Consider the following 10,612-nt stretch of genomic DNA (forward strand, 5'->3'; position numbering starts at 1 on the left):
GTCTGGACAGCCAAGGTTACACGGAGAAACCCTGTCTCGTAAAACCAAAATACTAACACTAATACTACTACTAATAATACTAATAATAAAAATAATAAAAAATAAAAGCATCATAACGAACAAAGACAGATTCTGTCCATGACTTAGAACTATCAGCATAGAAACAGTGTCAATTCTTCCCAGATTGGTACAGTTGTTTAGGACAATTTCAAGCAATGCCTTTTGCACGCATAGTCAAGCTGATTTTAAATTTTTACAGATATGCACAGTCTCTAGAATAACTAAAGATGTGCTATAACAGCCAAGGCTACACAGAAAGACCTTGTCTCGAAAAACAAAAACAAAGCAAACAAACAAAGATGTGCAAAATAAAAACGAACATAGAGGGGTCACTCTACTCCACATTAATATATACATATGATTTGATTGGCACTGGTTACATCTAGATAAATCAGTTGTAAGTTGAAATATCCCAAGACAAAAATGCACGTACTGTACTGGACCTACTGAGCATGGGAGCTGAGGAGTCTTGGCTGTTTTCCTTCAGTGACTGAGCACCACCTCGCTTCACCAGACACTATCTGACTTTGGGTTGGATTTAGTGGAACCTATTGATATAAAGATTAGACATTAACCTGGAAGGGCGACCAGGAAATACAACCGAAAAGGAACAAAATGTATGCACTGTTGATTTGATGACACTGTGTGGGACAGGCAAATGCACTGTGAGAATAAAGAAAGGCACAAGGAGTTCTTTGGCCTGGCTTCCTGGGCAGACAGTAGGAGAAAGCTATTAACATCTATAGGAGAGAATTTCTGAGTATAGTTTCCTATAGAGTTAGCAAAAGCAGTTCACAGGAGCTAGCCCTTAACCCTCTCCATTATAGAGGATTATCCCAGGGAATCCTGGCAGCAGACCTTCCACACCACTCAGTATTTGTATGCACTAGGAAGAGTAACAAACTGAACAGGTGGGACAAACGTTTGGGAAGTGTCGAACTTCGTGGAGAGAGAGTTCCCATCTGCGGGACTATGTCAGTGGAGTAAAGCTAGTCTGAGGACAGCACTGTGGCCACTTTGTAGCAGTTGGACCCCAGATTAATAATACCTGCTGAACTAGGGGCAGGGCTTCTATCTGGAGTCTGAGACGAGGGGGCGGAGCTGAGCAGCCGCAGGTCGAGCGGGAGGGCGGAGAGCAGTGTTGGGGGTGGAGCATTGGAGGCTGCGGAGACTTGGGCAGAGCGGGAGGGCAGCAGAGCTGTGGGCTGCAAAGGGTGGCGCTACGCGGAGCACTGAGCTGGCTCTGCGGCAGGTGAGCGGGCGAGCCAGACCAATGGCGGTGACTGCGGCCCTCTCGGCTGCTGCAGCAGCAGCGGCCCTGTCTGGCCTGGCACTGCGACTGTCGCGTTGGGCGGCGACGCGCGGCTCCTACAGCGCCTTCTGCAAGGGGCTTACACGTACGTTGCTCACCTTCTTCGACCTGGCCTGGCGGCTGCGCGTCAACTTCCCCTACTTCTACATGGTGGCCTCAGTGATGCTCAACGTCCGCCTGCAGGTGCGGATCGAGTGAGCAGTCGCCAGCCACCGCGGCTGCCCCTCAAGCGGAGAGGGCCATCCACACCAGGCGGCCGCATGAAAGACAGCGGGGCCGCGCAGTGCCCTGAGACTACGGCGGGGGTCGCAGGCGGCACTGCCCGGGCCCCTCCATTTTAGACCTCCGAGGAGGGCCCAAGGACCCGCATCCCATAACACACACACACACACACACACACACACACACACACACACACACACACACACACACAGTCTCTCTTAGTCTCTCTCTCTCTCTCTCTCTCTCTCTCTCTCTCTCTCTCTCTCTCTCTCTCTCCTCTCTCTCTCTCCCCCTCTCTCTCTCAAAACCTTCATAGCCCAGTCCTTTTCCTCCGCATCCAGAGAATCACCAGAGTCTGGCAAACCTGTTGCCTAGCGTTGGCCAAAAGAGGGAAAGCCCAAAAGAAGAGATGCTACCACAGTGCTTGATTTACCAGGCCCTGTGCCTGAAGGTAGGCGGCGGCGACAGGTTGCAATGGGGGCTGGCGGGTATGTGTCCATGGCATCTAAATACCCAGAGGACTGGATTGTGGGGACAGGGAATACAGCCTGACACACTTGCTGCCTAGGCAAGCTGGAGAACCAAAACGGTAGGCAAGGCTCTCCCGTGCTCCCTGGTAGCGCGATTCCGTGGTAGGGTTTTGGGCGGCCACGGCATCTTGGAGGGTCAGCTCATCACCAACACATTGACAGGGAGCCCCCTCCGCCCCCACCTTCCAGGTCTCCAGTTCCCTTTTGTGCAGAGGCCTTCTGAGATGTCACCTGAACCCTGAAGGGGAGGGGATTGGTCCAGTGAGCTCCCAGAAGGCCCTAGGCAAATAAAGATTTGTCCCTTGGTCTCTACCTGTGTCAGGTGGGCAGATAAAATGGACAGATATTTTTTTCTGAACCAATCCCCAGGCCTGCCCCCTTATTAACAGGGAGGTCTAAATACACTCTCTGCAGCTGTGCACAGCCCTTCTCCTAACTGCCTCCAGCACTGTTAGGGCTGGGACAGGGAACTGGCGCCTGCCTGCTCCTCAGGCTCCCCTAACCTGGTCAGAGGGCAATCCTGAGGCTCTGCATCTGCACACAAGGAAGAACAGACAATATTTGGTTGCAGCCATCTCTTCCCCAACAGGCTGTTTCTCTCATCCTCCTTGTCTGCCCGGGCTCCCTGCAGCACCTGGATGACACTCCCTGGCTCAGAAGCCCATCTCCCAGCCACGAGCAGCCTGGCTGCTGTGTGCCACCAGATCTGGAGAGGTGGGAAGGACTCTAGGAGCAGGCAGCAGCTCTCAGAATAGGGTAGAGAAGGGGAGTGCTCAGGAGGCCAGCTCTGAAGTCTTTCTTTTTCAGGTGGTCTTCTGTGTGACGGCTTACCCCTTCTCTGATCATTTCAAGTCGGATCTCCACCTAGAGGTGCCACTGTTCCTGTAACAGCTCAGGGAGCAGCTGCGTGAAGAGCCACCTAGAAGAAGAATGGCCTTTCTGGTGGGGCCCAGAGGGGTGGGGTGGCTCAGGTCTCCTGGTCCCTGCATAGAAAAGATGCCAGTGTACCTTGGGCACTGATATCTCTAGCAACACTGTGAGCGAGATGTGGTCTCCCACCTCATGAACTCAGTGGGGCTCAAGGGATGTGCCCCTGTCACACACAAAAGAGTGGAGAGCTCAGCCTGGCCTGGACCTGCCTTTTCCCACCCCCTCTGCAGTTTCTTCACGACCTGGCAGGACACTGGGGTAGGGAGCTCTCAAGGGACCTAGGGAGAGACACGATGGCATAGGGAGCTGGGCATCTGCCCTTCCTTACAGTGGTCTAGAAGACAGGTGAGTAGTTGAATACAGGAAGGTTCAGGAACTTCCTGAAATGGCTAGTCCTCTCTCACAGAACCAAGTCTCCACCTTTCTGTTGCTTGACCAAGGGCTTCGGAGCAGTGTGGTAGTGGCTGCAGTGATGATGGCATTGTGGTTTATAGGGTCATAAAGTCACTAGGAGCTTGAGGCGATGTGGGCTGAGACCCATGGTATGGCCTTGTTTCTCTCTCCCCAGGCTTGCTGGCCATCCCTGGCATCGCATGGGAAATCTCTTCCAGATAAGCTGAGGACAGTCTGTCCAGGAGGCCCTGTGTAGGCTAGAAATTATAGTCTCTAAGTGCCCAAGAATCGCCCAAGGGACACTTTTACTACTTATACCACCCCCGCCCCAGCTTCTCTGGCTCAAGGTCCATGCATCCCATTCCTGATACAGAAACTAAGTGTGCCAGCCAGCCCCAAGGACAGAGTGGCCCAACTGCCTACTTGGAGTCAGGGACCCAGATGAGGATCTCAGTCTGTCTCACCCGAAGGGCACAGGCTGAAAGGTGGCTGCCAAATGGTCTCTGCTGCTCAACATGGGGCAGAACTGATGGCTTTTTTCTCCCAAGTTTCACTAGTAGTCCACGTATGTATGTTTGAATCCAGTGTGTGTGCGTGTGTGCAAAGGTGTGTGATGGGAATGGAGCCGCTGGGTAGAGAGAGGAGCTCATGGGAATCTCCTGCTTTCCAAGGATCATGGACTACTGAGAGAAACGAGTTTGAAGTCTGACCACCCTTCCTCTTAGACCTCCTGCTACAGGGAAACACCTTCCTGCCCCAGCCTAGGCATGGGCTATGGTGTAAGGTCAGAGGTCCTGACATTGGGCTGGACTCTGGGCCCAGTGGTGTCGCGCAGGAGAGGGGCAGAACTAGGACTCAGCTTTGTGTCCCTGTCACATCATAGCCCTGCTGTCCCATCAAGGCTCTGAGCAGTCTGTGAGCTTCTGCTTTCCCCGCCCCCTTGGCTACTTTTGTTCCTTCATGGTGTCCTCACTGTGTGACAGGGTGGTGGAACACTTCATTTGCAGGCAGCAGAGCTTCAATGAATTCAGAGACTTGACCTGGATGACCTTACATTTCCATGTGTGATGGACTATGCATGGCCAGCACTGTCTGGTCAGAGATGCAGCTTCTAATGTTGTTACATGTTGTTCTCTCCCAAAGTTAAAATAAAACCCCTGAGTTCTGTACACCGAGCAGTGCCTGGCTGCCTCTTGTTTCTGCTGAGTGCAGAAGTGAGTGGGACATGGGACAGCAAACTCTAAGCCAAGAGGGCCATCCAGAGCGGAGCAGGGAAGTTCTCCTCCTACCAAACCACCCTTGACAGGACCATCACCCTCTGCTCCCCCTATCCCCCTGCACTAAATGGATAATAGTTGAGCCCAGAATGTTCCAGTTGGTTAAGAAGTATAAGTCTTCTTTTTGCTTCTAGAGACTAGTGTCAATAAATAAATAACTGAGCTGGGTGAGGTAGCAGAGGCCTATAATCCCAGCACTCGGCGAGGCAGAAGCAGGCAGATCTCTGTGAGTTCAAGGCCATCCTGGCCTACAAAGCAACTCCAGGACAGCCAGGGCTACCCAGATAAACCTTGTCTGGGGCAGGAGAGGCAGAGGCAGGTGGATCTCTGAGTTCAAGGCCAGCCTGGACTACACAGAGAGTGAGTAAGGCTCAAAAGGAGGGCAGGATAGGAAGGAAGATGGGAGCCAGGAGGGGTGGTGTCTGTCTGGAAGAGGCCAGAAGCCTGGAGAGATGGACACTGGGGCAGGAGGGAGGAGAATCCGCCATACAGTATGCTATTCACCATGTACCATGCCCCTGCTAAGGAGTGCAGTGTGGTTTTAGGGGCTAACGTTCTACTCACTGCATGTCTCCAAGGGTTCCCATGGGGTCAGAGAGCCATAATAAGGACAGACATCACTCCTAGGAGTACTGAATGTGAGTCCATGTAGCATCTACCAGATACATAGACCCATGTCCCTGAGCTCTAATCTCTTCATCCCCCTAGCCTCTTTAGCTTGCCAATGGCTCTAGCACTCTCAGGTCATTTGACCCAGAAAACCAAGTAGTGCAATACCTAACCCAGAGCCAGGATTCCACAAATGATAGTGAAAGAAAGCCACTTCGCGCTACAGAGGAGTCAGGCAGGCTTGAGCTGCAATGATGATTGCCTGAGCCAGGCCCTTATACTTAGTTCTGCATGATCCCTGGTACTGCAGGGCATACCACACACATGTGCTTGGACATGTGTCATCAGGTCACCGTGGTGGTTGAGGGGCTTTTTCCACCTGGAAAAAGAACCAAGTGTTGACATTCAAGATCTTGCTGGCTGATGGCACCATGTCACATCCTTTGCATAGTCCCACACCTATCCAACCCTTGTCCTGTGTCCAAAAATGGGACAGGGGTCTGAAATAGATCACAAAGCAGAAGCCATTTCCTGAGCCCCTGTCTTTGCATAGGAATAGAAAGGTGGGCTGGAAAATGGTGAAATAACAAAGGTGAAAGCTTCTCTCTGCCTGGCATCCACGACTTAGACAAAAAAAGCCTGGTATTCAGGGAACAGGCCTGCTTCAAATGGAGTTCCTATGGGGAGCAGCTGGGACCAGAAACTTCTAATCTAAGTGACCGAGTCAGGGGAGAGAGAACAAGTTGGTGGTAATCAGGCAGTGCTGGGGTAAACAGAGCAAGTATATGATGAAAGTGAAAGATGAAGACCAAGCAAAGTCTTACCGCACTCTACCCTACTGCACAGCCAGCATAATGTATAACCCATAGTGCATAGCCCACCATAGTGTGAAGGAGAGATAAACATGTTTTTTGTTTAGATCCCAAGTGTGCGATAAGGAACAGACTTGTGAGAGAGCAGGTCATGTGTATCCCCTTAGAAGTCAAACCACTTTGTGGGGGAGTTTGGCTGTTACCAGGCGAAAAACATCCTTGAACAAATTCTGAGAGGAGATATAAATGTGAGCCAAAAACAGGCGTGGGGGCCATCTTTGGAGACTTGGGTTTGAGTGGCTGCTCATCGCTGGCTTTTGAGATACTCCTCAAGAGAACCGCTCCCGTGAAGGCTCCGGGGCTCCAAGCCTAGGTGGAGGCCCTAGGTCCTGGGTTTCAGTTGCTCCAGGTTCCAGCAGAAGAAATCCTACTGACTACACCAGGAGAGTCGTTCCTGGGAACTGATACCCTATAAGGTTTCATTTTTGTGTTCTTTAATCTTCTTTTCCTCAGGTTTATGGTAGTCAGGTTATAAGGGAGGTGTGCTCATTTGATAAGTTCATAATAAAATATAATTATTAAGAAAATTGAGCCTACACCTCTGCCTCCCCAAGTGCTGGGATTACAGGCATGAGCCACCGTACCCAGCCAGATGTAGATTTTTAAAAACTGTAGTTTTATGCCAGTTTCTCAGTGCTTATCCTAGTGATTATAATTAATGCCTTAATTTAACACAATGTAGTTTAATTTATATCTTAAGTTCAGAAGTATGGTAAGTTTTTTTTATTACTTTATAGCTACCTGAGAGCCTATGTGTGCCCTCTTCATAATGGTGGTCTTAAAGGAGTAAGACTTGTAGCCTGGGACCCAAGAGTGTTTCTAGTGACCAAGTGTGTAAAGCTGTAATAGGTCCTAGAACCTCATCTCAGAACACAGCATCATATCAACTGCATCCCAAAATGCCCAAATTCAAAGACAAGGGATTGTGCCTGTTGACAGAAACATACGAAATAAGTTGCAGAACTGCTTTATAACTGTCTGTTGTAACAGGTTAAGCAATCAAGCCACCAGGCAATGGTGACGCACGCCTTTAATCCCAGTACTAGGAAGTCAGAGGCCAGCGATCTCTGTGAGTTCGAGGCCAGCCTCATCTACAGAGCAAGTTCCACGACAGCCAGGGCTGTTACACAGAGAAACCCTGTCTTGAAAAAGAAAAACAAACTGTTAGGAGGTAGCTGCCTGAGTCCAGCCAACTTCAGAAACAACCTCCATCTTAGTGACAGGGACAGGGCTCCCGAAGCAGCGCCTCTCCTGTTTCTTCAGGTGTTCCATGTTTGTCTGTTAACCAGTAAAGCATGGAAAGGGAGAAGTTGCTGATACCCTGTTATCTAAATGAAGGCACACAAGTTGTAAATGTGATGCCTGTCTTGACTTAAAGCTTGCCCACTCCTTTGTTCCTTTATCATTCTAAATTCCGGGCCGTAGTACAAGAAGGAACATGCCTGCAAAAATCTGGGGGTCCTGAAACCAGGTGACCTGGACAAGGCCCAGGCACCCACGTTTACTTCCTTGCTCAACCCCTTGTGTCAAAATATGATCGGTCAATGCAACAGCCCCTCGATTTGTGTTCCTATCCTTTAAAAAATGTTGTACGATCTCCCTTTGGGGTTCACATCCCAAAGTGGCTGCCTCCCTCCCGGGGCAGAAACTAAAGCTTGCATTTTTAAGCTTCTCTAAAGTGAGTTTTCTACCCTCCCAAACCAACAAAACAAAAAAAGAAAAAGAAAAAGAAATCAAGCCTTGGAGCCTTTGCCAAGGTCGTTTGTACTAATCACTGCCTTTTTTTTGTTTGTTTGTTTGTTTGAAATGCGAAGGAACTGGGATAGTAAGTACAGACTTATTTTTTTCTTCCCTTGGTGTGTGTGTGTGTGTGTGTGTGTGTGTGTGTGTGTGTGTGTGTGTGTGTTGCCATGTAAATATCATCTTTTTCCTTTTACTCCAGATCAAGATGAGGGGCTTGTATTTCTTCTACTTTTATAGTTACATAGGCAGGGAATCTGACGAGGAGTATATAACTAAAGGAGGTATTTTTAAAATACGGGTAACTAGGTCTCTGCTAGAGCCAACAGCTATGTTGAGATTGTCAGGAAGAGCTTCAAATTTTAAAGCAATATCCAGTAATTCAAAATTCATATATTGTATTAGGATATAAAGAAGGCTAGTTGCTTCTGTTTCCAAGGACCGAGGCTCAGTTCCCAGCACCCACACAGCAGTTCACAATTGGCTGTAAAACTAGTTCCAGGAGAACCAGTGGCTTCTTCTGACCTCTATGATTTCATGCACACACATGGTATCTATAGAAACACTTTGGTACACACATAAAATAAATATTCTTTAAAGAAATGGATTAAATATGAATATTTTAAAACATAAAACAGTCTCTAATATTTTAACATCTTAGTAGTTAGGAAATGTGAACTTAGCTCTGTCTGGATTTTTAAGACTTGCCTAAAATGTATGCTGGAAAAGCCTTGATAAAAGGTAACCTGTGTATTCTCTATCACTGAGCGGAGACGGGTATCCAGTGCCTCAGGGAAATTTCAGCGGTTCAGTACCTGAATTGGGCACTGACAAAACAGATTATCAAGACTCACAGACTAAGAGTTGAGTTCTCTTCCCACCCCATTCGTTACCCATATGCTACATATGACTGTAGAAAGCAGGAACAGGCCTGGGCAGGAAGGCGCTGGGTTTTCGTTTGTGTTTTTATTTTCTGGCTTTCTGTTTTAGCCGTGGCTGTCCTAGACTCACTATGTAGACCAGGCTGGCCTGGAACTCACAGAGTTCCTGTCTCTGCCTCCCAAGTGCTGGGAAGAAAGGCGTGGGCCACTGCCTCCAGCACCATGGCATGCAGGCAGGCTCTGGGTATGTTTTTAGTATTATATTCTGTCCAGGCCAGGCAAGCACTGAAAGGGGGGGAAAGGGACACAGTGTGTGCAGTTTCCTGGGAAGAGGCCAACACTGGTACCCTTCAAAATGCCATGGGCACTGCAGGTGTGAGGGGGCAGCACGCAATGCCTCTCTGCTGACAGCTCATGGTGAGCCACCAGGGGACTGATTTCCCTTGTAGTCCTTGGGTGAACACACTTGGCATGCAAGGCAGCAAGGCCTGCTGCTTCAGGAGGAGAAGGCTGTGGAAAAGCTTACAGGGACTCCTGTGGGCTCTGTCTGCTCTTAGGAGCAAGCATGGGAGCTAGGTGGCTAATGGCCTTAGAGGCCATGCTACGTGAAGTTGATCTGACCTCATCTGTTTACTAAGAAAGCTAGTCAAATTGTAACATATAAGTTCATAGGATGTTAAAAAAAATGTTTCCTCTTAATCAAGGAAGGTGATATGCAGGGAGAGAGAATTGGGAGCAACCAAATCTCTATGTTCCTGTTCCTTCACAAGAATGACAATAAAGTTATTAAAGCAGTGGAGAGGCCAAGACTCTAAAGATTATGTCCACAAACAAAATCCTTATCTCCTATAGTTTTTTTTTTGGATGCTTAACAAATTTTATAAGTACAGGTCTTTTAAAAATGAGGTTTAACTGGGTTGCCTTGTCTCGCCTCAATAGATGATGTGCCTAGTCCCATTGTAACTTTGTATGCCAAGGCAGGTTGATATCCAGGGGAGGACTCCCCTTTTCTGAGGAGAAAAGGAGGACTGGAAGACGGGAGGAGGGGAGGAGAGAGGGAGGAGCTGGGAGGAGAGGTAACTAACTGCGATGGAGATGTAAAGTATATAAATGAAAGTAATAAAAAAATACAATGAGGTTTTATCCGGGTGTGGTGGTACATGCCTTTAATCCCAGCACTCAGGAGGCAGAGGCAGAGGCAGAGGCAGATGGATCTCTGAGTTAGATGTCTGCCTGGTCTATAGAGTGAATTCCAGGGTAGCCAGGGCCACACAGAGAAACCCTGTCTCAAAAAACAAAACAAAACAAAAACAAAAGAGGTTTAAAAGCAGCAATCCTATCAGGTCTGATCCAGCATCAGTGTCAGGTTCTTTTGTTCTGAAAACATAATTCATCACAAGCATTATACAGTCTTAAAATTATAAATGTATAAGGTGTGTCTGATGTACAGAACAATTAAGGCTGGTTTTGTGCTCTTTGAGCAGGAAAAAAGAAATCTGTAAATCTTCATTCATGCCATATGAAGAATGGCATCTAATAATAATTCACAGGGATTCTGGAACTAACAAGAAGCATTGTTGCCAGGTCTGGTGGCACGCGCTTTTAATCCCAGCACTTGGGAAGCAGAGACAGGCAGATCGCTGTGAGTTGGAGGCAAAGTGAGTCCAGGACAGCCAAGGCTACACAGAGAAACCTTGTCTCAAAAACAAACAAAAGAGAAGCCTTGCCCATGCATAGACATTTATCTCTCAGCCAGTCTCAGAGCTGTTCCCATGTAGTGGGATTA

The 10,612-nt window shown here is 48.5% G+C and overlaps 1 protein-coding gene across 7 annotated transcripts; it reads left to right on the top strand.

Moving 5' to 3' along the window:
- The first annotated feature begins 1,215 nt into the window (after nucleotides 1–1,215).
- LOC311601867 (small integral membrane protein 10-like protein 2A) lies at nucleotides 1,216–4,620 on the top strand. Of its 7 annotated transcripts, XR_014780672.1 has the most exons (4): nucleotides 1,216–1,555; nucleotides 1,911–2,045; nucleotides 2,932–3,066; nucleotides 3,623–4,620. XR_014780672.1 is itself a non-coding variant. In XM_084789570.1 (3 exons), the coding sequence occupies exons 1-3, from the start codon at nucleotides 1,334–1,336 to the stop codon at nucleotides 3,010–3,012; spliced, it is 438 nt and encodes a 145-aa protein (XP_084645696.1). In that variant the 5' UTR covers nucleotides 1,216–1,333; the 3' UTR covers nucleotides 3,013–4,620. The 7 variants fall into 7 exon arrangements, 5 of the variants coding, with proteins under 5 accessions (XP_084645696.1, XP_084645698.1, XP_084645695.1 ...); XM_084789570.1 differs by having other exon boundaries at nucleotides 2,932–4,620; XM_084789572.1 differs by having other exon boundaries at nucleotides 1,936–2,045; nucleotides 2,932–4,620.
- Nucleotides 4,621–10,612: the final 5,992 nt, after the last annotated feature.

The sequence above is a fragment of the Acomys minous genome (assembly GCF_964271855.1).
Source record: "Acomys minous genome assembly, chromosome: 7".
NCBI classification, from domain to species: domain Eukaryota; kingdom Metazoa; phylum Chordata; class Mammalia; order Rodentia; family Muridae; genus Acomys; species Acomys minous.